This window comes from Corythoichthys intestinalis, chromosome 15 (genome assembly GCF_030265065.1).
Source record: "Corythoichthys intestinalis isolate RoL2023-P3 chromosome 15, ASM3026506v1, whole genome shotgun sequence".
In the NCBI taxonomy this organism is placed as follows: Eukaryota; Metazoa; Chordata; class Actinopteri; order Syngnathiformes; family Syngnathidae; genus Corythoichthys; species Corythoichthys intestinalis.
This window is the reverse complement of record NC_080409.1, coordinates 33,677,679-33,705,256: the sequence shown is the minus strand read 5'-3', so window position 1 is coordinate 33,705,256 and position 27,578 is coordinate 33,677,679. Positions and strand designations below refer to the sequence as shown.

Genomic DNA, 27,578 nt, shown 5'->3' with positions numbered 1-27,578 from the left:
GGCGCCCTTCAAATCTCAGAGACCTGCAGCAGTTGGCCAAGGAAGAATGCTCTGCCGGAATTTTAGACCATTGTAAGAAATTCATTGATGGATACCAGAAGCGGTTGTTCACAGTTACTTCATCTAAAGGTTGTGCTACCAAGTATTAGGCTGAGGGTGCCAATACTTTTGTCTGGCCCATTTTTAGAGTTTTGTGTAAATTGATAGTGATTTAATTTTTTTTTTTTCATTCTCTTTTGTGTTTTTTCATTGCAAGTAAAATAAATTAAGATATTACCGTATTGGCCCGAATATAAGACGGTGTTTTTTGCATTGAAATAAGACTGAAAAAGAGGGGGTCGTGTTATATTCGCGGTCAAGACATTATACCCATTTACGGCGCTAGATGGCACCAGATATCATTGAAGTGATGTTCTGTCATGACAACTCTCAGCTACTCTCAAGATTAACCAGTTTGCATTACTTTATTGCAATGTTTTTCCTTATTCAGATTTGTTTCAAGACTACAATTACAGTTAGACTTCACTTTGATGGTTAATGCATTTATTGCAATTTGTTGTTTTATCACAGTAGATTGGTTTATTTACATTTAAAAAACCATAAGCCATTCATTACGAATGTGTTTGCACTTTAGTTTACATATTTAAATGTTCAGATATTAAGATTTGAATGAGGCAAAATAACATGCTTTTTCTCTCAAATATATTGTTATAATCATTCGTTTCGGATGTACTGTAATTATTTTCTGTATAAAAATTAATTTGGTGTTCAAAAAGTCTTTTTTCAAACTTGAGTCTTGAAAAAGAGGGGGTCGTCTTATAATCAGGGCCGTCTTATATCCGGGCCAATACAGATACTACCAAAGCATTTGTAATTGCAATCATTTTCTGAGAGAAATTGAGCATTATTTGACAGAATTGGAGGGGTGCCAATATTTTTGGCCAGATGTAAAATGTCCTCCAAATCTGGAATGACCCAGTAACATTTTATAGGTGTACTAATGTAAACATTGGATGGATGGTATTGGGTACACAAGTCCACAGTGTTGGCTCTATGATTTGTAGATCCTTTAGTTTCATGCTTCACACATCGTCAATGGTGGCAGCGTAACGCAGCCCTAATGCTCCCTGCAAACAAATTCTTCCCTCCAATCAGGCCGAGCTCAGTGGAGGCCTCGCGGCCATCCGCCAGCAACCATCGCTTGCTTGATTGCCCCCTCGGACCCCCCTGAATCTGGCTGGCTGGCTCTTCTGGTCCCTTGATGAAACAAAGGCAGCATTCATAAACAATACGGAGGACATTAAAAAGCTCTGTGTCGCAAGGAGACTAATCCGCCTGGAAACACGCAATCATGCCATTAGAGTGGATGTCAAATGAGGCTATTGCAACAAAATGTCTGTCATATTACATGAATAAGCAAGTAGGAGGATCTAGTCGGGTTAACTCTTTGGCTGCAATTTACAGCAATAGCGGCCCAATCCATTTGGTCCAAATAGATTGGATGGCTATTGCCGTTAAATAATGCTTTTAATACCTGCATTCTTCTTTTACTGGGTTCCCATGGGTTCTAAGTCTACAATTTCATGACCTTGATAAAGTGTCCTAAAAAGGCATTGTATTTCAACTGGTAGGTCTTGAATTCCTTGAATTTAGAATGTCACTGCATTGTGTGAAACTCTTTCTTGAGAAATTTACAAGCAGCAAGAAAAACCTACATACATTTTCTGACATTAAAGTTTTTTTTTTTTTCTTTTTTGTGAGGTTGGCTTTGAAATTTTCACTGCAAAAGGGGAAAAAAATCTGTTGCTGTAATTCTTAAAATTGTTTTTAAAAGTCCTAAGTTTCACTTGTTGAAATCCGTAGGAAGCTTGTTATGGTGTTATGGTGTTAAACTTGTATAACGCTTTTCTACCTCTCAAGGTACTCAAAGCGCTTATTACTAACTACTCCAACAAAACTTTGTGAATACTACGTGCATACAGTGGGGCAAATAAGTATTTAGTCAACCACTAATTGTGCAAGTTCTCCCACTTGAAAATACTAGAGAGGCCTGTAATTGTCAGCATGGGTAAACCTCAACCATGAGAGAGAGAATGAGGAAAAAAATCACAGAAAATCACATTGTTTGATTTTTAAAGAATTTATTTGCAAATCATGGTGGAACATAAGTATTTGGTCAATACCAAAACGTCATCTCAATACTTTGTTATGTACCCTTTGTTGGAAATAACGGAGGCCAAACGTTTTCTGTAACTCGTCACAAGATTTTTACACATTGTTGCTGGTATTTTGGCCCATTCCGCCATGCATATCTCCTCTAGAGCAGTGATGTTTTGGGACTGTCGTTGGGCAACACGGACTTTCAACCCCCTCCACAGATTTTCTATGGGGTTGAGATCTGGAGACTGGCTAGGCCACTCCAGGACCTTGAAATGCTTCTTACAAAGCCACTCCTTTGTTGCCCTGGCTGTGTGTTTAGGATCATTGTCATGCTGAAAGCCAGGATTTGAGTCCCTGGCGGTGCATTGTGTTACTGATCGTAGACTTTGTTACTGTGGTCCCAGCTCTCTGTAGGTCATTCACTAGGTCCCCACGTGTGGTTCTGAGATTTTTGCTCACCGTTCTTGTTATCATTTTGACGCCACGGGGTGAGGAGAGAGTTGAAAGTCCGTGTTGCCCAATGACAGCCCCAAAACATCACTGCTCTAGAGGAGATCTGCATGGAGGAATGGGCCAAAATACCAGCAACAGTGTGTGAAAAGCTTGTGAAGAGTTACAAAAAACGTTTGGCCTCTGTTATTCCCAACAAAGGGTACATAACAAAGTATTGAGATGAACTTTTGGTATTGACCAAATACTTATTTTCCACCATGATTCGCAAATAAATTCTTCAAAAATCAAACAATGTGATTTTCTGTTTGTTTTTTTTTTCCACATTCTGTCTCTCATGGTTGAGGTTTACCCTTGTTGACAATTACAGGCCTCTCTAATATTTTCAAGTGGGAGAACTTGCACAATTAGTGGTTGACTAAATACTTATTTGCCCCACTGTACCTGCATGACAGTGAGTCAATGTGAAAGAAACGCAAATGAGAGTGAAGTTGTTTTATTAAGAGGGGGATAAATTATAAGGTTCAGAAAATGAAATTCAACAGACTTCTAGCGTAGAATAATCTATTGGTTAGTTTTCTTTAAAATTGACAAACTTACTGTAGCTCTTTTATTTTTTTCTCATGGGTGTGCCACAGTGATCTGTTTTAAGTCCACTTATACGTCAACCTCATATCTCTATTTACTCTTGTGGAAATAACTTTTATTTCACATGTAGGCCCTGTAATTATTTTACCATCCAAGTAACAGTCATAGATGCTAAATTGTTAGCTTGGCAGCTGAGTTAATAAAGGTTTTACGATGGAGACAGTTTGGCGCGAGAACAGAGTTCCATTGTGAGATGATTGAAAGCTGAAGTGTGAGCTGGTTGCTGATGTATTCTTTGTACATATGCGTAAAGCGTGGCCCGACATGTGGAGTGAGATGAATGCTCAAACGCACGGTGAGTAGTCACACTGTTACCGAGTGATGTCAGCAAATTTCACCAGAGAATTTCAAGAAAGATGTTTGGAGGAACAACTGATTTTTTTTTATTCTAAAGAGAGGTCTTTTGAGTGTGGGCCTACCCATTTTACACTAAATATTTAAGTTTTCATATTTCGACTGTTTCTTACTGTTTTTGTTACTTACAACCCAACCAACTGTGAATGGGCCAAAAATTTGTCAACAAAGGTCCTCCAATACAGGGACATTCTCCAAGGTGAATGACTCAGAAGGCCATTTGATCCCACTTCCAGGGAATTCCACTGTTGACCAGTAAGGTCACATATACTACACTTTCCGGGCTCCCAGTCAAGATTCACTTCCAAGGAGCTAAAAAAGAAAATGCTGTGGGAGGGCCACTTTCGGGCACAGCTTGGGAGCAGCTTTTGGGAATGTATTGGAACGGGACTTCCCCTCCCAATCAGATGAAGGAATAAGACTTGCATTGTGGCAACACCTGAACGGGCAGACTAACGTGTGACTAACAAGTTAACGCTGGCTTGCGTATGATGAGTCACGTGATCTTCCGGTCTTCCATACAACAGCGACCTTTGGCTGACCCGCCTTCCAGAAGGGACTCTCTTGTTCCAGCATGGTGTTCCCGCTTCAGCCCACTGTCACCATCCAGGAATTTCAGCATCAACACATTGAATCATTTATCACCCCTCAGGGACTTTTGGCACTTCTTGAGAACAGATGATGTGATGCTTTTTAAATTTTTAGGGTCATTTTAAAATATGTTAATTCATTGGCTGTCATTGACGATGACAGACGTCCAAAATAACGGCTTAGATTGGACAGCTAATGTCGTCAGTAGCAGCGAATGATTTTAAAAAATGCATTTTATCTTTACTTAGGTTATCTTTGTTACATTCGTTTATTCCCCCATCCCTGTCATAATGGATTGGACATCTAGGGCTGTCAATGGCACTGAATAATGAGTATTCACAGCCAGTCTACCCAGCTTAAATGATGTAGACATCTATCGTCATCAGTGGCATGCAAATACATGCAAACAGTTAAACACTGTACTGTGAATGGTAAATGGTGTTATACTTATATAGCGCTTTTCCTCCTTTCAAGGCGCTCAAAGCGCTTTACACTATCTCGCCATCCACCTACTGGTGAAAGAAAAAGAATTAACTTTAGGGTGTTATTTGTGGCTGTAACCCATGTGTAACCCATGACCCAAAATTTGATTTCCACCAGTGGCGCCACCAGGGGGTGGCCAGGGGTGGCCACGGCCACCCCTATAAATTGGTTGGCCACCCCACTGGCCACCCCGCTTGCCAGTATATCGTTAGATTGTTTTAGCATCAGTTATGCATTTCATCCCAAATGAATGCATTCATTTTGTTTTGTTAAATGTAGGGCTGTCAAATTTATCGCGTTAACGGGCGGTAATTAATTTTTTAAAAATTAATCACGTGAAAATATTTATCGCAATTAACGCATTCGCGGCACGACTCATTCACGCATTGCCGCAAACAGCCTACAATGGCGCCGTCTTACTTATATACAGAGATAAGAGGCAGAGTGGAGTAGATACAAGCATTCATTGGGGCCGTGCTTTTAATTGGCAAAAGCTTTGTCATCTCTCCCACAGCAACTATAAATATTGTGGGAAGCGATGTGGGGAAGGATGACAGGAGTTGATCTTTTTCTTAACACAATGTAGTGTACCCAACGCAGAGAAGATATAGTATTTGCAGCCACCACACACAGTCATTGTTGCAGCTGGGCAGAACAGTTAAGTCGCTACAGTATCATTTACTGAAAGCTCAACAAATAGACTAGATGGCAATATTTAGTCACAATATACAAACTCACGTTTATCCTTTAAGAATTACAAGTCTTTCTATCGGTCGATCCCTTTCACAGAAAGAATGTTAACAATGTTAATGTCATCTTGTGGATTTATTGTTATAATAAACAAATACAGTACTTATGTACAGTATGTTGAATGTATATATCCGTCTTGTCTTATCTTTCCATTCCAACAATAATTTACAGAAAAATATGGCATATTTTAGAGATGGTTTGAATTGCGATTAATTACGATTAATTAATTTTTAAGCTGTGATTAACTCGATTACAAATTTTAATCGTTTGAGAGCCCTAGTTAAATGTACACCTTATGCCTAATATATGTATAACACAATAAAACTGAATTGTTGTGGAACTCAAAATGTTGACTGGACAGTTTATGGACTATGCACATTAAATCATTAGTAACATCAAATATTACACAATACACCAAAGTATATCAGTAGCCGTGTCCTTAAATCTTTCTGATTGTTTTCCCCTGACCTTTTTACTGCAATAATATAACGAAAACCTGAAATTATGGCTTTTAGTTTTGGCCACCCCAAGATTTTAAGTGGCCCCATCTGGCCACCAGTGTTGTTAATAACGGCGTAAGAATATAACGGCGTTTCTAACGGCGTTATTTTTTTCAGTAATGAGTAATCTAATTAATTACTTTTCTTATCATGGCAACGCCGTTACAATTACTGAGGCGGGAAAGGCGTGCGTTACTATGCGTTACTAAATTGGTTGAATAAAAAAAGTCTGAGAGAAACGGACTCACGGAGACGAGAGAGCAGAGCAGGAGTGGGGAAGACGCCGCTGCAACCGCGATGCTCGGTGGCTCCAATAATACCTGACTGTAGCCATAGCCGACAAACTACGCCCACATGACACGGTAGATATCATATTATATAACTAGATGCAATTGACAGACACAGCTGCATTGGCAACATGTTTTAAGGACTACATGCGTTAGTAAACAGTCGCCATCTTAAAGCAGTAGACCTCTCAGGAAGGCTCAGATGTAGAGATCCTTCCTAGCGAACCTAAGTAACTTTTATTTATTTATTTATTTTTATCTAAAATGCTCCTAAATCGGCAAAATCTTAACTTAAAATCTATCTTTAAATGATAAAACAGTTTTAAAACTTACACATGTTTAAAGTAGATAGAAGGGAACTAATGCAATAAAGGGAGCAATTTTGACAATTTTAACGGTTGATTCACAACTTTAAATGACTTCCACACATAGCAAAGTTTACTATCTAGTTATCGCAATACCCTTGTGTCTAGTTAAGTGGAGGGTAAAGAATTGGGCTAGGGCCAATTGTCCCCCAAACCCTTTAAACTTCACATTGCGTGACCTGTTTTTTTTTTTGTTTGTTTGTTTGTTTTTTGAAAAAAAAAAAGAGAAAATTATCAGTAGTTACTTTGCCAAGTAACTAATTACTCTTACATTCAGGTAACTGAGTTACTAACGCAATTACTTTTTGGGAGAAGTAATTTGAACTCTAATTAATTACTTTTTTAAAGTAAAATTAACAACACTGCTGGCCACCCCTATGAAAAATTTCTGGAGGTGCCACTGATTTCCACATATGAAGATGTTAGGTCCTTATGTTTTTTTTTTTGTTTTTTTTTTTTGTCTGTTTTTTTTCCCATTACCAATTACCAAAAATAGTCACTTGCCCAATATAGTGTTTTAAAAAAAACACTTCACACACAGGTGCTCCTCAAAGTATGATTGGTTGTCAGATCCGGGCAAAATGACGGAAATGTTCTTTTTCTTTCTGTGGAACTTGACTTTGTCACGGGTGGGAATGTTTGAGGAGAAAGGGGGGTATGAAGAGGAGGAGGGAGGGAGGGAAAAGAAAGGGGGAAATGAGATAAAAGTAGGAGGAGAAGGAGGCGGGGTTTTAAAGTATGAACTTGTGTATGATTTAAGCTGCAGCAAGGAGGAGGAAGAAGTAACAAGAAGACTAGTGGACGAGCGAGCAGGACGTCTTTCCACGTCCTTTCTTTCTTTCTTTTTCTTTTTTTTTAATTGAATACACTTTTAGCAGAGAAGAGCGCCACACAATACAGAAGGAGGCACAAATTAAGGGGTCATGGATACTTGCCCGCGGATTCTTCTGCTGCTGCTGCACTCCGCTGCCGTCTTGTCCTTGTCCACACGTAAGTCACACATGCGCAAACGCCTGTTTTATGGGGGTCAAAATAGTCAGATGAAGCCCAGTTTCAGACAATTTTGGGGGGTGGAGTATGCTGGGGCCAGTTGTTACTCAACTATTGTACCTCAGGACACTTGGAGACGAGTGAGTACCTTTTTGAATAAAGGTCCAAGTAAACGGGCTCCTACATGAGAATCAAAACTACATACCTAATGTTACCTGGGCATAAGCTCTTGCTGTTGTGGTTAAAAACTAAATCTTGTACATTGAGACAGGGCTGTTCCTTACCAATCTGGTACCCTAGGCAACATATTTGTTGCCCCCCCCCCCCCCCCGCCCCCCTTATTTTCAACACATATTTAAACACACTGAAAAAGCACATTATCTCTTGGTAATTTATTATATAAAAAAGACGGCAACAAACAAGTGCAGAAATTAAAAGAAAAATGCTCTAATAACTATTCAAAAACACCCATCAAAAATACTTCAAAAACATAAATAAAATAAATTACAATTGTTATTAAAATATGATTAACACCCACCCGCACAAACCTATATAAAGACACACAGAAGACTGTAAAATGCAACTTTTCTTTTTCACCTTGACCTATAACCTTGCTCGCCTTGTCTTCACTGATGCAAAAGCATCTACAACCCCTAGCAAAAAGTATGGTATCACCCGTCTCTGACGAGCACGCAGTCAGACATTTTATCATGTAGAACAAACTCGGATAAAAAGCTTGAAAAAAATAATGAATTAGTTCAAAAGTGTTCTTTAGCATTCTGAAACACTAAAAGAAATGAATAAAAAATATTGTGGTGGTCGGTAAATGTTACTTTTATAGAGCAAGTGCTGGGAAATATATATGGAATCACTCCATTCTGAGGGGGAAAAAAATGGAATCATGAGAAACAAACAAAGAAATAACAATCAAAACACATCTTTAGTATTTAGTAACACCACCTCTGGCTTGTATGACAGCTTGCAGCCTCTGAGGCATTGACTTGATGAGTATTCTTCATCAATTTGGTGCCAACTCTGTTTGATTGGAATTGCCAGATCATCCATGCAGGTCAGAGCCTAGCTGTGGATTTTTTTCAATTTCCACCACAGGTTTTCAATAGTGTTGAGATCTGGGCTATTTGCAGACCATGACATTGACTGGATGAATCTTTCTCCAAGGAATGCTTTAACAGTTTTAGCTCTGTGGCATGATGCATTGTCACCTTGGACAATAACAAACATATTTTCAATTGAAGGGATAAGAAAGTTATCTAAAATTTCAATGTACACTTGTGCATTTATTGAAGATTTAACCATAGCCATCTCCCCAGTCCCTTTGCCTGACATGCAGCCCCATATCATCATTGACTGAGGGCATTTTGATGTTTTTTTCAGGCAGTCATCTTTGTAAATCTAACTGGAACAGCACCAAACAAAAGTTCCAGCATCATCACCTAGTCCAATGCAGATTCTTGACTCTTGACACCTTGTCCAACGCAGATTCTTGACTCTTGTCAATGATAAAATTTCTGAGTGAGTGCTCGTCTGAGACTGGTGATTCCATACTTTTTTCTAGGGGTTGTATTGCACTAACGTAAGAGCAATTATAAATATACATGAGAAAAAAAAAACATTTAATCCAATATTGAACCATTTTCAGTCAATCAATGTCTTTATTTTCGATGTACATTGTTGAAAACAGCCAACAATTGCAGATGCGATGCAATTCTCAGATGTGACTAGAAAAAAAAAATCACTGCTTTCACTCAAAAAACTTCTAGATCTTATTAAAAAAAAAAAACATATTTCTTACCTAAAAATTTAATGAATAGGGCTGTCAAACGATTAAAATTTTTAATCAAGTTAATCACAGCTTAAAAATTAATTAATCGTAATTAATCGCAATTCAAACCATCTATAAAATATGCCATATTTTTCTGGAAATTATTGTTTGAATGGAAATATAAGACACAAGACGGATATATATTCAACATACTGTACATAAGTACTGTATTTGTTTATTATAACAATAAATCAACAAGATGGCATTAACATTATTAACATTCTGTGAAAGCGATCCATGGATAGAAAGACTTGTAGTTCTTTAAAGATAAATGTTAGTACAAGTTATAGAAATTTTATATTAAAACCCCCTCTTAATGTTTTCGTTTTAACAAAGTCTGTAAAATTTTCAAACAAAAAATAAACTAGTAGCTCGCCATTGTTGATGTCAATAATTACACAATGCTCATGGATGGTGCTGAAACTCAGAAAATCAGTCGCACCTAAGCGCCAGCAGAGGGCGACAAAACACAAAAAAACACAAGTAACAAATGGACATGACACTGTCATTTTAATCTGTTTGAGCGGGCCATGTGCGTTAATTGCATCAAATATTTTAACGTGATTAATTTAAAAAATTAATTACCGCCCGTTAACGCGATAATTTTGACAGCCCTAGTAATTACGCTTCATAACACACATCACTTGAAAGCTACGTGTTTTTCCCACGTGTTTCAATCGAATTTCCATTTGTGTCAAGCTATTTTTAAGTTCTAGTTAAGTTTTAAGTTAGTCTAAACTTTAAGTACTGATAGGATTTTGAGTTTTTGCGGTGTTCAAAATAAATGTATGATACCTGCTGTATTGGAGCACATTAGGGACCAGTGCTACTTGGTGTTTTATTCAGCAATGACTACTGAGCTAAAACTGACAGTTAGCTTTATTAAGTTTTAATTTTACACCCTTACCACTCTACAGCGCTGTGTTTTTACAAATTAGATAAAGCCTGTATGTAAGACACGTTAGCCACGCATCGGCAGTGGTCGTAATCAATAGAAACCTAGCCCTCCGAAGGGTTAACGTTACGTGAGCGAGGGACAGTAACGTTATATTTATTAGCGCTGAGAAGTCTACTGCTTAAAGATGGCGGCTGTTTACTAAGGCTGCCCAGACGCGGCTGAGTCTGTCATTTCGCATCTAGTCTTAAATGCTTGCGATATCTATGAGACTCATCGGACACTACCTGCTACCACACTAGCATCATGCGGGCGTAGTTTTTCGCAACGTCGGCGTAGTTTGTAGTGGCTGTCTGCGGCAGTCAGGTTTTTTTTTTTTTTTTTTAAATTTATTTATTTTTTTATATATATTATTGATTCTTCCTCTACGCACGTGACATCAGCGCGTTGTCCTGCATTAAAAGTAGTCCGGGCAAAACGTGATGCTTAGAGCTGGCAAAATTAAACGATTCTTCGAGGTGAATAAAATTACTCAGATCAGTTTTTAAACTCGAGTTACTCGAGTTGCTCGAGTATTCGGTTCAGCTCAAATAGAAAGTCTCCGCACTCTCACATGGTGCATTCAGGAACAGCATGCAAAAAACAACCGCGACATTAGTACCTGATTCTGTGTATCAAACTGCTTAGCGCATCACAACAACATTTGGGCATGGTTAATCGTCTGTCCTCTTGCCTTTGTTGATTTTGAATAGCGTGTACGCGATACTTCCGCTTCCAAAGATGCACTGCCTGTAGCGTCATAGCCTCAAGCATCACAGCTCCACACTGTGACGCTGCACATTAAGTAGCAAAAGTGCACCCTGCTCCGGTTGCATTCACAAGCGAAGCAGAGTGCTCTTAAAGCGGACCGAAACTCACGATTGGACCAGACAAACGAGTTTGTTGGCGTTCACATTTACAAAACGAAGCAGACGATCCGAGGAAAAAGAACTCTGGTCCGTTTAAAATGGAACAAACAGTGCTAGTGTTAAACCACCCTAAGTGACTAGCTCCAGCTGTTGTTGAAGATAAGAAGTGCAACACAATGTAGGCTGAATTTCTTCAGGCCGTTTTAAATGATATATTCATAATTTGCTGCGGGCCAATTTAAAGCCATATACACAGCTATAATATAGTGGTAGAATTTTTATATATCATGAAAACCTAGCATTTAATCAGGGATATGTAAACTTTGCAGCCACCATAAATGCACACTGTCCTGTGTGAAGTATATGCAGAGCTACCGCATGGCTGACTTTCAACAAGTCTGCAGCCCATAATTTCTTTAACACATGAGGGGCTCGGAGTGGGGCGGGGGTGGGGTCAAAACAATGACATCATTAGCTCGGGTCTCGAAGAACGCTCACCATTCTAGTGTAAATAAATCAACGTTATGTGCGCTTCCTGGCTTAAGTGGCTGGATCAGTTTTTTATGGGCAGCAGCAGTAAGGTTTTAAAGGGTGCTGTAAAAAGAAAAAGAGGGAATACAATTCACCTCCATCATCAAATGCTTCCTGTTGTTTATGACAAAGTGGGATAATTACTCTTTACCATTGTTTGCAAGCCTGTAATAAATTATTGTAACCTTTTCGACATTTGACAGTTTAAGGGGGAATTTTTGTTGCCGTTGGAGGCTATAAACTGAAATGTTACTATCTTTTGATGTGACTTGAGGTCATGGCAGAGGAATAGTTGTCAGTAAAACAACTATAGGGGTGTAATGATGCATCGGTCTGGATAAATTGATTGGCTAAATCACGTCCCAATCATATCGAGCAAACACAAAACATCAATCAACTTTCATCTTCTTAAAAATATGCTTTTTTATAACCAATATTTTTAATTAAAATGAAGTGTTTCAGCAACAAAATTGTCCATTTTTATTTTATTTATTTATTTTATTTTTTTATTTTTTATCGCTTGAGGGCAAATGGATCTGATTGTGTTAAATGTGTACATAATGAATCAATCAAAGGCACCTGAAACAAATTGAATATGTAATATCGGCAAATATTCTATTGTTGTCCAAAGAATCGCTATCATATCGTAACTTTATAGCGATTGAAGGCCATAGGGATTTTTAAAAAAAAAAGTTTGGATGCAGAATAAAACACCCAATAAAAATATGCATGCTCACTTTTTTAACCATAATAAACAAAAATGTACAAATATGTGTTTTTCACATAAAATGGCATTTGGAAATATTAACATTTTTCACCTTATTGGCTGTCATTACAGCAATTGTGAATTTGAACTGGGATGGCTGGCAGAGAATGTGCTGATTAATCAACTAAATACAAAAATTATCGATGATTTCTCAAAATAGTGATTAATTTGAATCCTCCTCACAATTCCAGCATTAACCCCCTACCATTTTACGTCTCCAGATGTGGCGTTGGTCTACCCCCAGGATCCCGTCCTCCGCGTGGGCTCCGATCTGACAGCTAGCTGTTGGGTGCACCCGGACGCCGGGCTCCACGCCAGTTCACTGTACTGGACGCTCAATGGCCAACGACTACCCATTTCCATGTACAGAACGCTGAGCTCCACCAACCTCAGTGTGACACTTAGCGGCCTGAATGCATCACGACAGACGTCCGGCGACAATCTGGTGTGCCACAACCATGAGGGACACATACTGGCAGGCTCCTGCATCTATGTCGGAAGTAAGTTTTATCGTCTGAGATTTTCTGTCATCTTTAGATTTTGAGTGACTACGTTAGTCTAAAAATAAAAATGCGGATTTTGACTAAGCATCAGTGTGGATGTTATCTTATTCACTGCCACTGACAGCGATAGACATCAAATCCAATTGGACTTGGCTGGTTGGCATTGAATGGTCATGCTTCAGTGCCACTGACGGTCATAGATGTCAAGTCCATTTGGATTGGGAATGTTAGCGGTAGAGGTGAGAATCTTTGGGCGCCTAATGATTCGATTACGATTCAGAGGCTCCGATTCGATTATAAATCGATTGTTGATGTTACAGCCCCACCCTTTTTTTTCTTTTGATGTTTTGTACATTAGTTCCAAAATTGTTTAAAAATCCTCTTGGGCTAAACCAAACTAATATTTCAGTATCAAGGTAAAAGTTAAAAACAGCAAATAAAATACTCAAGTCTCCATTCTGTATCTTTAAACTACATTCAATTAATTTAATGTTGTGAATCAACCGTTAAAGTTGTTAAAATTGCTCCTGTTATTCCGCAATTTCCCTTCTGTTTATTTTCCACATGTCTAAGTTTTAAAACTGTTTCATCATTTAAAGATAAATTCAAGTCAAGATTTTGCCGATTTAGGAGTATTTTAGATAAAACGTTTTTTAGGTTTGCTACAACAGAGCCTTCTAGAGAAGTCTACTGCTTTAAGATGGCAGCTGTTTACTTACGTGGCAACTACTAAATGGCAAGTCTGTCATTTTGTATCTAGTTCTACATATATGTGATATCTATCGTAGCCGTATGTGGCCGTATGTTTGTAGCAACTAGCAACTGGCCGTTGTTTGAAGCATCTGTCCGCCGCAGTCAGGTATTATTGTTTTTTTTATCTAGCGGCATGAGTTGAACATGATATTTACTCTCTGTCCGTTCCTCAAAAGACCGAAGACCGTGCTGACTGGGTTTTAGTTCTGCTTTACCTGATAAATTCAATAATCGGAATTTGGATGTTTGTGAATCGTTCCCTAATCTTCCATGGCCGAATCGCGACTAATCTAAGAATCGGAAATTTCGCACGCCTCTATTTGGCAGTATGTAAAAACTAATGGGAACTTGATTAAAACAATTAATCTAAGTAATTAGTTGCCTTTTAATTACTAATTAATATTGCCTAATGGTATTTTAATCGCATAGCAATATTTATTCCAAAAATCGACTTTTTTCCTTTTTGAAAGTATTTTAATTTGCAAGCCATTGCATTTCGATACAAAATTGTTGAAAAGCAATTACCCAGGCAAAAGCCTAAAAGATCAGAAGTGCCATTTTAAGAACTTAAAATAAAAAAAGACAATAAAATAGCATAAAGTGTGCAGCTTTCTTCTATAAATTGTCCTTATTATTTTCCTTTAGGTGATCTCTGACCTATTTTTCACCGCGGACCAATTTTATTTGGCATTTCAAGACATATTTTGAAGTACCAGCAGCTAGCCGATAGTTTTGTGGGTGAATTATATAAAGATTAGCACATTAGTGTTGTAACGGACCAGAAAACTCAACGGTTCGGATCAGATCACGGACTCATTATCCAGATTTCAGACAAAAAAAAAACAAACAAAAAAAACAAGAATAATATACTGTATATTTTGACCTCCATTTATTTTGTTGAACATTTTTTTGCCCATTAATTAAAAAGTAAATGTAAACTTTAATTATAAAATTTTAAAAATAAAGATTTTTTTAAATGTCGGACGCTTGGTATACAAGCGGGGAATGCGGCACAAAGCCAAAAAAGCGCACCAGAGTGGCCAAAACATTCACTTATTTCAACGAAACAAAGGAGGGTACACTGTTGTGTCCTGTCGCTTCAATGACAAGCTTGGCTCCACGTTGGCAGTGAATGAACACATAAAGCGCCGTCACCCAATTGTAATTTTGTAAGAAGACAGGAGACAATTACAAGCTGGCAGATTGTAAGTCCATTTAACGAACCAACTAACTAACTAACTAACGACATGTTTTATTGAAGTTGCTAAGCCTGTCGCAATATGCAATAAGTCCATTTATCGCACGGTAAATAAAAATGAGGGCGGTAATTTTCACGGCTGCGCTTTATCGTAGCGCGTGCATGCATACATCTGTGTGTGCGTGTACACGTGCGTGTTGATGGCATATGAGACTCCAGTTCCTTTGACAGATGTTTATTGGTCATCAACACGCCGTAGAATTAAAGTTCAGACATACAAAATAAGAAAACACATCTATATTAAACACTGTAAACCAGGGGTCCCCAAACTACGGCCTGCGGCCACATTTGGTCCAGCCCCCTGAATTTTTTTTTTTTTTTTTTTTTTCAATAGTGTTATTTCTTGGCTTTTTTCTGTGAAGAACCCAGAGAGGATTATTTGGTTATTATCTATTTAATTAATAGTGTTATATTATATTATATTATATTATATTGTATTATATTATATTATATTATATTATATTATATTATATTATATTATATTTTTATTTTATTTACTTTTGTTCCGCGAAGAATCCAGAAAGGGTTATTTGATTGTGGCTTTCTGAAAAACAATACATTTTTACATTTAGGCACTCCTGCAATCGCCACACCTTTTCTGTTACAAACTGACGCCGGCCCCTCATCAGAGAAGGGAAAGGTTAAGTGGCCCTCACAGGAAAAAGTTTGGGGACCCCTGCTGTAAACGTTAGCATTGCTACATTGAGGCTAATGGGGAAAAAAAGACAACCTACTTTAGCCTGCTATAAAACATTGGCAGTCTTCTCCCAAACTTGCGGTTAAAGGGTGACACTTCAAACATGGAAAATCTGGTTAACAGCATTTGCAAACGAAGAAAATTAAAAAAAATTTGATTACTGACACCACATCCAATGACAAAAGGAGCTTTTTTTTTTTTTTGCGGAGTGTAAAGCTTACTGTTAGCGGTTTAGCTTATGTACTTCCGGTGAACATTTGAAAATAAAAGCACGTCATGTTCGTCATATAAATAACAATTTCTGGAGTTAATCCCATATACTTCAGATTGAGATTCTACACTAAGAATAGCTTTAAAATGACACCCTTTATGAAAAATCTGATTGTCAATGATTATAATACTATTATATATAGTAGTGTACTATAATATTAATGCTAGATATTTTTTTAAGAATTGTTTTGAATCATGTTGGAAAGGCGAAGTCAGCGTTCTGAATCTGTTTACATTCCAATCTTTTGCACTAGTTAATGCTATCATCATTTGACCTCATTGTTTATTTGTGATTTATTGTTATTACGTACGTGTTTATTTGTATTTTAATAAAGAATGTAAGTGTTCCAAATTTTTTTGTGAATTAATAAGCGTCATCAAAAATTTTATTGCTAAATTAGTTAAAAAAAAAAAAAAAACGGGGGAAAAAAATTATTTGTTTATTATTAGTAGTAGTAGGGATGGGAATCGAAATCCGATTCCAATTCCGAACTGGTTCCTTGTGTTTCGAGGCCTCGACGTCACAATGAAGAAGCCTGAACGATCCCTTTAACGATTCCTAAAGACGCATATTGCGTCGTGACGTGTCTTGTTGTTCAGACGCATCAAACTAGCATGGCGCTAAGAACCATCCGCTCCAAAGTTTGGCTACACTTCACCAGGAAAGATGGTAAAAATGAAAGGTTACGATGGTTTAGCACGAGCATTGCAGCCGTAAACATAACAATGACAGCACGTAGGTTCAAACGCTCGAAAGTGTGTCTTCACTTCACGAGGAAAAATTACAACAAAACGACTTGCAGTCTTGCAAGGTGGAGATAACTGCATCGGGAGGGAATAAGACTGTTCTGTCCTCACCGAGATGCTAAGGCTTAGTCCTGGCTATATAGCTAGCTAAACTCCCAAATGAGGATACAGAAGACGTTGGTATAATTTGCTGACTTTATTAAACCATCACTTGAAGAGTGAAACTAAAAATAGAAATGAAACAAATCAATTTCGTCCCCAATAACAAACAGGTTCGCATCAACGTAAATCAGCGATGATTAGCGGCTAATACAGTGACAACACGGTTAGCATGCGTTCGCTAGCATTAGCACATCGTTCAAACTACTACACAACTGGATTTAAGTGTCCGATCGCGAGTGGAAACACACAACAACAACACAAAAGATGATACATACAGGCGTTGCCTCTGTAGATATTTTACAAACACTAAAAAAGAACGTAGGCTCATAGCAGTGTTTCCCTTCTCTCAATAACTCGCCCAGTCGCTTGGATGCGGCATTTCTTCTTCACGTGAGTGCGTTCTTCTTCGCGTGAGGAAGCACAAGGGCGCCCCCACTTGAGCGTGAAAGCGCCGTAAAAACTAAAAGGCATACATTTCAATATACTGGTAAATAATACACTTTAACAGGGGTCCCAAAACTACGGCCCGCGGGCCTTTTCTGTGAAGAACTCGGAGAGGGTTATTTGGTTATTATCTATTTGATTAATAGTATTATTATTTATTATTATTATTATTATATTATATTATTATTTTTATTTTATTTACTTTTGTTCCGTAAAGAATCCAGAAAGGGTTATTTGATTAAGGCTTTCTGAAAAACAAAAATTTTTTTACATTTCAGCACTCCTGCAATCGTCACACTTTTTCTGTGTTCTGTTCAAACTGACCCCGGCCCCTCATCAGTTAAAAGTTATGTGGCCCTCACAGGAAAAAGTTTGGGGACCCCTGCTTTAACACATATTGCCAACGGCAGAACAACGACCTATATGCATATATATACCAATATTTTTTATTTCTATTAGAAAAATGTTTCAGTAAAATGTTCCATATCTTCTTCTTAACATTAATAAGCACCTCCAGTGCAAGAAAAGCGGCAGGAGCGAGAGTGAGAGACTCCGTGATCGGATAGGGACAGCGCTATAAAATACTGCATTTATTTATTTATTTATTTTTATTGAAAAAAATCCGCGATGGACAGAGGGCGTGAAGTTTGAAGCGCAAAGTAGCGAGTGATCACTGTATACCAAAACTTGGTCAATGTGACTCATTTTTCTCTGCTGGGTCACATACAGTATATTCTGTGTGATTGACTGGCGGGCAGTCCAGGGTGTACCCGCTTCTCTAGGGTCTGCTAGAATAGACAACAGGTCACTTGTGGCCCTAATAAGGACAACTCTCTAGTAAAAAAAAGTTCAGGACGCAGAGGAGAGAAGAGTGAAGAAAGTGGGAAGAACAAAGAAGGGGGAAGCAGTGGGCAGATTTTTTTTAAGGCTCCCTATGCACACTCGTGGTTGTAACTTAAGTTTTAGCGCGAGGCCCTCTCCTAGTGTGCATGTCGCTTTGAGCACTCGTGTGGTCCATTACTCGCATTATTACTCACGGGCATTGCGCTGACATTTCTCACGTACACACACACACGGACACACACATACGGTCGCAGTAAACACTTTTTACGGCGCTCCTGTCAATACGAGGGAAAACCAAGCCTTAAATTCCTCCTTCGCTCAAAAATGTGCTTTTGCCTCCTCCGTTGGCTTTTTGACCGCCATTGTGCACAGTGATGTTAAACTGCTTTGACACCCAGAAGCCGCCCATATTCATTCAAATTGACTGTATGAATCATTTCCAGTGGCTCTGTTTGGTTTTCTCTTGTGGAAGGTGACATTTATCATCAATAACTGTGGAGATCATATTAATTATGACTGAGGCTGCCAAAAGCGATTATTTTGATTGTCGGCTAATTACAAATCGATTAATCGGCTCGTATAGAAATCACATTATTTCCTCCGCCAGTAGGTGATGTATTCGGTTCTGTTTGTCTGGCTGTCTGTCTAAATGTTTGTGTTCAAGATAACTAAAGAAGGAAATAAGGGATTATTATCAAGCATGCAGGATTTGTTTATAATAAACAGAGAGGTGATTAAATTTTTGGGTATGAGGTCAAACGTCACAGAGCTGTCAGAAAAGGAATTTCGCGATAACTCGAGGCTTAGCATTTTAGATTTAAATGTGCATAGGAAAATCTATTTGTTGAAAAATGTTGGACTATAAATATAATATTCTGTATGTAACTGTATCGTTGTTTTCCAAAGCAGATGTTTGTAAAAACATCTAATTGTGATTAAATCACAAAGATAACCAAATACTTTTGATGACTGCAGAAATTAGAGAATATTTACTTTTTGTTTTGTTTTTTAATGAAAAAATACTGTTAAAATAAAAATTTAAAAAAGGAATATGCACTGCTGACCAAAAGTATTGGCACCCCTGCAATTCTGTCAAATAATGCTCAATTTCTCCCAGAAAATGATTGCAATTACAAATGCTTTGGTAGTAACATCATCATGTATTTCGCTTGCAATGAAAAAACACAAAAAAGAATGAAAAAAATAAATAAACCATTATCATTTTACACAAAACTCCAAAGAGGGGCTGTACAAACGTATTGGCACCCTTTCAAAAACCATGTAATGCTTCTCTAATTTGTGTAATTAACAGCACCTGTTACTTACCTGTGACACATCACAGGTGGTGGCAATAAGTAAATCACACTTGCAGCCAATTAAAATGGATTAAAGTTGACTCAACCTCTATGCTGTAACCTTGTGTGTACCACATTGAGCATGGAGAAAAGAAGACCAAAGAACTGTCTGAGGACTTGAGAAGCAAAATTGTGAGGAAGCATGGGCAATCTCAAGGCTATAAGGCCATCTCCAAAGACCTGAATGTTCCTGTGTCTACCGTGCGCAGTGTCATCAATAAGTGTAATGCCCATAGCACTGTGGCAAACCTCCCTAGATATGGACGTAAAAGAAAAATTGATGAGAGATTTCAACGAAAGATTGTGCTGATGGTGGATAAAGATTCTCGACTAACATCCAAACAAGTTCAAGCTGTCCTGCAGTCCGAGGGTACACCAGTGTCCACTCGTACTTTCCGTCGGCGTCTGAATAAAAAGGGACTCTATGGTAGGATACCCAGAAAGACCCCACTTCTGACCCAGAGACATAAAAAAGCCATGCTCGAGTTGGCCAAGACTTACCTGAGAAAGCCAAAAATGTTTTGGAAGAATGTTCTCTGGTCAGATGAGACAGATGTAGAGTTTTTTGGGAAAAGGCATCAACATACTGTAGAGTTTACAGGAAAAAAAACGAGACCTTCAAAGAGAAGAACACGGTCCCCGCAGTGAAACATGGCTGAGGTTCCCTGATGTTTTGGGGTTGCTTTGCTGCTCTGGCACTGGACTGCTTGACCGTGTGCATGACCAAAAACACACTTCAAAAAGCACTAGAAAATGGTTTGAGAAAAAGCAGTGCAGACTTCTAATGTGGCCAGCAATGATTCCAGACCTGAATACCATATACACCTCTTGAGAGATCTGAAAATGGCTGTTTGGAGAAGGCACCCTTCAAATCTCAGAGACTTGGAGCAGTTGGCCAAAGAGGAATGGTCTAAAACTCCAGCAGAGCATTGTAAGAAACTCATTGATGGATACCGGAAGCGGTTGTTCGCAGTTATTTTGTCTAAAGGTTGAGCTACCAATTTTTAGGCTGAGGGTGTCAATACTTTTGTCCGGCCCATTTTTTTAGTTTTATGTAAAGTGATAATGGTTTAATTTTTTTTTCATTCCATTTTTTGTTTTTTCATTGCAAGCAAAATAAATGAAGATATTACTACCAAGCAATCATTTTTTGGGAAGAAATTGAGCATTATCTGACAGAATTGTAGGGGTGCCAATACTTTTGGCCAGCACTGTATATAGATATACAGTATATATTTATAAAATTGTAATTTTTTTTCTTGTTTTTTAATTTAAAAGTCCAATATGGAGTTTGTCACTTTTTCCACTTATGACTGCCACCTGCGGCCTAAAGCGTAAGTCCAGCCTCTGTTAGGCTTGTGCATGCCGCGGCTGCTTATGTGAGTATGAGCATAAGTTTGGTTGCTGAGCTGGTGCTGGGGTTGTGCTGGAAGCCGGTCTCTTCTTATTGTCTACAAAATCTATGGTAAGTTGTGGACATTTACCGGCTCGCGTGTGCAGTGTTTTTACCAAAGCAGAGACTAGGTGAAATGGCGTTGCTGCCGCAGAGACGCACGTGGACGTGCACAGGTGTATGTTCATCCAAAGTGTACGATCTAAACCCAGTCTATTGAAGGGAAAGGCTTTTTGGGCAGTCTTAGTTAAAATTTCAAGGCTCTGCGTACTGTCAGGGCATGGAGTAGAAAAATATTTTACATTACCACTAAAATTACATTATATGAATTCTATATAGTACCTTTGAATAAAATAAATTGAAATAATATATCGTAAATTCAAATATAAATATTGAAACTAGGGCTGAACGATATTGGAATAAACTGACATTGCGACTTTTTGGGGGTTTGCGATATAAATTGCGATTTTAAAACTAGAAGAATTTTCCCCAGATGACTTGAATAGCTCTGTTTGGAAAGACTTTGGTTGACTCACTATGACCACATTGTATTCATTAGAGATCGCGAGATCGAAAATCTGGCTGATCACGCCATTTTTCAGAGGATCGGAATCGGGTGAAAAGGATCGGGTTTTATGTGTTTCTGCTGCATGCTTGTACAGCCTCATACCCTCCCTTCTGCGAAGCAGTGCGACAAAACTGTTTTTCTTGGTCACCAGTGCAGCTGGCATTTGGTACTTAGAGATCCTGTCAGAGACACCTTGGTAGCTCTACGATCAAAGGCACAAATGTGTTAATCATCGTTAAGCTTGGTAAACAGTCTAAAGTGTGCTGTGGCAACTCATTCATTGTGTTAGTGAGAGGCTGTTCTCGGCAGCGTGGGCGTCAAAGCAAAAACAACAATTTTTTTTCCCAGTATCGGATTGGGACTCCATATCGGCAGATTCTCAAAATCTGGTGACTCGGACTCTGGTGCAAAAATATGCGATGGGGACATAACCCTAGTATACTTATAATACCGTTTAATCCTAGCCTGGTACACCAGACTCACTGCTGTTCCAGCTATTGAGTCTGGCCACCATTCAGCCGATACAATTTCCAGGGCGGAGCATGCTACAGCAAACAGACAGCAGATTGGACCAATCAGCGACGGGTGGTCGTGACCAGGGCCGGAGTGGGACTCATTTTCGGCCCTGGAATTTCATGCCTCAGACCGGCCCACTCATTTAAAATTATGTCATTATGCATACACGTGTTAAGTTCAGTGTTCTCTAAAGCCGTGTACTGTAATTCTGTGTATTCCAATTCAGTGCAGGTAATGGTTGTTTAACAAGGTGGCTCTATTTTAACAAGTGCAACACAACATATTTTGAACAAATTTAAAAATGGATTTAAAAAAAAAAAAAACTATATTAAATGATACATTTGAAAAATAAATTAGGCCAGTCAAACGATTAAAATTTTTGATCAAGTTAATTACAGCTTAAAAATTAATCGTAATTAATCGCAATTCAAACCATCTATAAAATATGCCATATTTTTCTGTAAATTATTGTTGGAATGGAAAGATAAGACACAAGATGGATATAAACATTCAACATAAGGTACATAAGGACTGTATTTGTTTATTATAACAATAAATCAACAAGATGGCATTAACATTATGAACATTCTGTTAAAGCGATCCATGGATAGAAAGACTTGTAGTTCTTAAAAGATAAATGTTAGTACAAGTTATAGAAATTTTATATTAAAACCCCTCTTAATGTTTTCGTTTTAATAAAATTTGTAAAATTTTCAATCAAAAAATAAACTAGTAGCCCGCCATTGTTGATGTCAATAATTACTTACACAATGCTCATGGGTGCTAAAGCCTATAAAATCAGTCACACCCAAGCGCCAGCAGAGGGCGGCAAAACTCCATTAAACACAATTAACAAGTGGGCATGTCATTGTACTGTCATTTAAATCTGTCTGAGCAGGGCATGTGTATTAATTGCGTCAAATATTTTAACGTGATTCATTTAAAAAATTAATTACCGCCCGTTAACCCGATAATTTTGACAGCCCTAAAATAAATGAATCAATAAGACCTTTTCTGCAACATCAAATATTAACAAAATGAGTGCTTACAGATAAAACAAACATAGCAACATAACAATATGAAAAATAAAGAATACGTATTGCACATTGTTGTAACAACTTCTAATGATACTATTATCCATTTTCCATTTCCACTTTAAAAACGCCACGTAATTGATTATATTAATTCTAATGTTAACTCGCTGAACGACATGGCAATCTTACCTTCCAGCTCTGCACCTGTGGTGTGTTCATTATGGCTAATGCTTGCTGCTACATATCCCTTGTGAGGTGCTACAAGAAGCCAAAGTTTCCACAATTACATATTGTCGTATCACACGGTGCAAGTTGCATTTTATTCGCCATCTGGCCTTACCACTTTCGTTGTAATCCTCTGTAGTTTGAGGCAGCAAGGTCGTTGCATGAAAAAAATTAGCTATTTTTGCGCATTTTGCCGATTCTTTCACGAGTGCTTTTCTTTTTAATTCTTATTTTTCAGCGCCACCCTTGCTCTTTTTATCCATCCGAGCACCGAGTTAGCAGCTAATTTGGCTCAATACAGACTACAATTAGGGGGCGGAGCTGCATGCTGTATTTTTCGTCTGCACACGTGAGGATGAGTCTGGGAAAAAAATACTGTTTTTTTTTTTTTTTTTTTTTTTTTTTAAGACGGCCCACAGGGACAGCGGTAACAGAATGTAAGTTATACTCAGTGACACTGTCACAAATAAATACCAAACAAAAAATGATAACAGTGTAATTTTTTTTTTTTTTTTTTTTTTTTTTAAATAAAACCCGGACCGGCCCATCTGGCCGGCCGGCCCTTCTGGAATCGTCCAGAAGCTCCCGATTAGTCACTCCGGGCCTGGTCGTGACGTTAGTAAAGCGACGAGGGCAGGATGAGGGACTTGCGCGCGGAAGTAAACATACGAGGAGAGCGTAGTTTATTCAACATGGCTAGCGCGAGACAGACTGTTGTCAATGACTCGTGTCGATGTGTTTTTGGTAATTTAAAACTGATTTTACCGTGGATTGGAAGTGGAGATGACTTCCAACGCGGAAGAGTAATGTTGCTCGTTAAGAACACGTCACGTAAATAAACGAATCTGATTGGACGGTTGATTCTGTCCGTGCTCGAGAGGCCGTTAATGGGTTGGGTCCTAGACTATTCTCACAGTGTTTGAAAAATACAGGGATAACAGTCTGGCCGTGCCAGGCAAGTTTAATCCAGGCTAAACTGGTGTATCTGTGAATGATGAAAATTGGTGTATATAAAATCGATCCAGGAATTGCTGCTTTTACGAAGAAAAACAAAAGTTTACATTAAAAAACAATTGCACATCCTGCGATAGGACTATTGCACATGTGCACATTGCGATGGTGATGTGCAAACGATATATTGTGCAGGGCAAATTGAAACTAATATTAACTGTTCCTTTTGCGAGTATACTCCCCCTACTGCCCATAGTTATCTGGGATAGGCTCCAGCATCCCAGCGACCCTGGTGAGGATAAGCGGCTTGGAAAATGAATGAATGAATGAATATTAACTGTTTATTTTAATTTTTTATTAATAAATATTCAAATAGATGTATATTCATAGAAATAATGAATAAATATATAATGAAAAAATAAGCAAGAAAACATTGATTAATAAGAGGCTTAAAAAGATTATTTCAACAAGAGGTCTACAGTGTTTCTAAATAATTAATCTACGATCAAAATAGTCCATTAATTTGATAATCAATTCATTGATGGTTAGTCAATTAATCGTGCCAGGCCTAGATGACGCAAGCATTGTGTATATAAAAGGATGACAGTGTTCTCTGCCTCCAACACTTTGTAGTTTTATATGTTCATGAGGAATTCCACTTTTTTATGCCATTTTGTGCCAACCATACTACTGAATAGAGGTGTGCAAAATTTCTGATTCTTAGATTATTCGCGATTCGGCCGTGGAAGATTCGAGAACGATTCACAAACATCCAAATTCCGATTATTGAAATATGCCAAGTAAAGCGGAAGTACACAACACTCAGCGCGCCGCGTGGTCTTCAGGACGGAACGGAGCGAGAGTAGCTAAACATCATGCTTCCCATTTACCCGGCCCCTCGGGTAATGCCAATGCTCAACTCACGGCTCTAGCTCAACTCATGCAACGGGATAAATAAAAACACAACAACATACCTGACTGCTGCCGAAAAGCTGCTACAAAGTACATCCATATAATGTTACGGTGGATATCATTTATATAGGACTAGATGCAATATAGATTTGGTAGTGTTAGCAGCACATCTACAAAAAGCTAGATGCGAGCGTTATAAACGGCCGCCATCTTAAAGCAGTACACTTCCCTGCAAGGCTGTTGTAGCGAACCTTCCAAGCAAACCTAATTAACTTTTTATCTAAAATACTCCTAAATCGGTAAAATATTGACTTGAATCTAGCTTTAAAATAGTTTTAAAACTTTCACATGTCGAAAGTAGACAAAAGGGAAATTATGGAATAACGGGAGCAATTTTAGCAACTTTCTAACGGTTGATTCACAACATTAAATTAATTGAATGTAGTTTAAAGCTGCTGATACAGAATGGGGACTGGAGTTTTTTATTTAATGTTATTTTTGTATATTTGTTTACTGCTATATGTTAACTTGATACTGAAATAGTAGTGTGGTTTAGCCTGAGAGTATTTTTGAACAATTTTGGAACTAACGTACAAAACATTAAAAAAAGAGAGAGAAAAAAAAAGGAGGAGGGTGCATCAATAATCGTTTTATAATCGAATCGGAGCCTCTGAATCGTAATCTTAATTGAATCGTTAGGTGCCCAAAGATTCCCAGCTCTACTACTGAAGTAATGCCATCAAATGAAAATGATGCAACAGGCACAGGGCATGCTGGTAAATCTGTCTGTAGCAACTGTGTTCGGAACCTTGTGTTCTCAGAGATCGAGCGAGGGGGTTGGCAAGGCTCTATAATCTGATTACACACCCACACACATACAGGCCCGCTCACCAAATACAGTAAAAATGAGGGAAAGAAAACCTCCCACCAAAGTAATAGCGTCCACGGGTGCTCTTTTTTTTTTTTTTCTTCCCTTCTCCCACAGTGCCCCCAGAGAAGCCTCTCAATTTGACGTGCTGGTCGCGGAACACCAAAGACCTAACGTGCAGTTGGACGCCAGGAGGGAAAGGGGAAACCAGCATTAGCACCCAGTACTTGCTCAAGTATAAGCTCAGGTGTGTGCACAGTACAGGAAAAAAAGTAAAGACAACTTTGAAACATTTCAGCTCAATGTGATGATGCGAAAAAGGAAAACAAAATGGCCATTCCTTGGGAAAGGCACTATGCTACGTAACTAAGATTTTTGCTATTTTCAACTAAGAAACTAGGGAGAAATATTACCAAAGAAAAAACATCAATTGTATCTAGATGTGCACCAAAATGATAATTAAAAAAAAGTATTCATGTAATTTGCGTAGTACTCATTAAGGGTGTAACTGTACATGTAACAGTATTGAACCGTTTCGGTACGTGGTAGTCGGTTCGGAACGGACGCGTACCGAACAAGTTTCTGACGTAATATAACCCTTACTTTTCAAGGCTGTGAGTCGATCAGGTTACAGTTTCTTTGTGTAGATAATATTTACTCCTTCTTCTCTACTATAATGAGGACCAACACGGTAGGACAGTCCAGAAAGGTCAACGGCGCGACAACGTGGCCGCCGCGAGAACGCAGTGAAAGGGCGTTAAGAGTCAATCAGCCAATGCACACCAGTCGCAGTGCGGCCGCGTGTTAGATGCGTCCCAGAAGCGGCTCAACGTGACGCACGCGAAAAGAACGACAGAGTTTTATTATTTGACGCAAGACGCGGCCCTCCTGCGTCAATACTACTAGCTAGGATCGGGCCGGAAGTCACTCGTGTAATAATACGGTGGATCCGGTCGATTTTCAAACTAATATGCAATCGTAACCTACTTTTTGATCCATCAGATCTCTTGAGTGGTAGATCGAGGCACAGTTGACTTGTCTTTGTTGATTTACGGCTGTCTTCTCTGCTATAATCATAACCAACACAGCTCTCCTACCACAACAAAACAAGTAGGAACTAATATTCACATAGGAACTGAAGTTATACAACATAAAATATACAATATAAATGAATACTACATCACATTTGTAAAATATAAACACATAATAAAATAAATAATAGCCCAATAAAATAAAATAAATTGAAAATAGCTAAAACACCTGTAATTAAATAATAAGAATAATACACAGATCCTGCTTACGCAATTAAATTTATTAATTTCTGTGTGGCGCTTTAACTTGAGAAAATCCACCAATAAAGCTTTTGAAAACCGTTCAGAAGAAAAAACAAATGTTTGATTGAGGCATTTCATTTGTAAAATACATGTTAAAATCTTTGTCATTGGGGTTGCTTTTCTCTTTAGCACAGGACTTCTTTTTTCATCTTTCTTTCAGAAAGAAAGCTGACCAATACGCGGGGTCTGAAAGGCAAATTGTTGTTGGATTATCTTTAAATATC

The 27,578-nt window shown here is 38.3% G+C and overlaps 1 protein-coding gene across 2 annotated transcripts in view; it reads left to right on the top strand.

Annotated features, from left to right (window-relative positions):
• Window positions 1–7,337: 7,337 nt before the first annotated feature.
• Window positions 7,338–27,578, top strand: part of crlf1a (cytokine receptor-like factor 1a) — a 43,738-nt gene continuing 23,497 nt past the window's right edge. For both annotated transcript variants that reach the window (XM_057859637.1, XM_057859638.1), the window contains exons 1-3: window positions 7,338–7,578; window positions 12,743–13,021; window positions 26,138–26,267. In XM_057859637.1, the coding sequence (XP_057715620.1) occupies window positions 7,512–7,578; window positions 12,743–13,021; window positions 26,138–26,267 (476 nt within the window). In that variant the 5' untranslated portion in view covers window positions 7,338–7,511. The remainder of the gene's footprint in view (window positions 7,579–12,742; window positions 13,022–26,137; window positions 26,268–27,578) is intronic.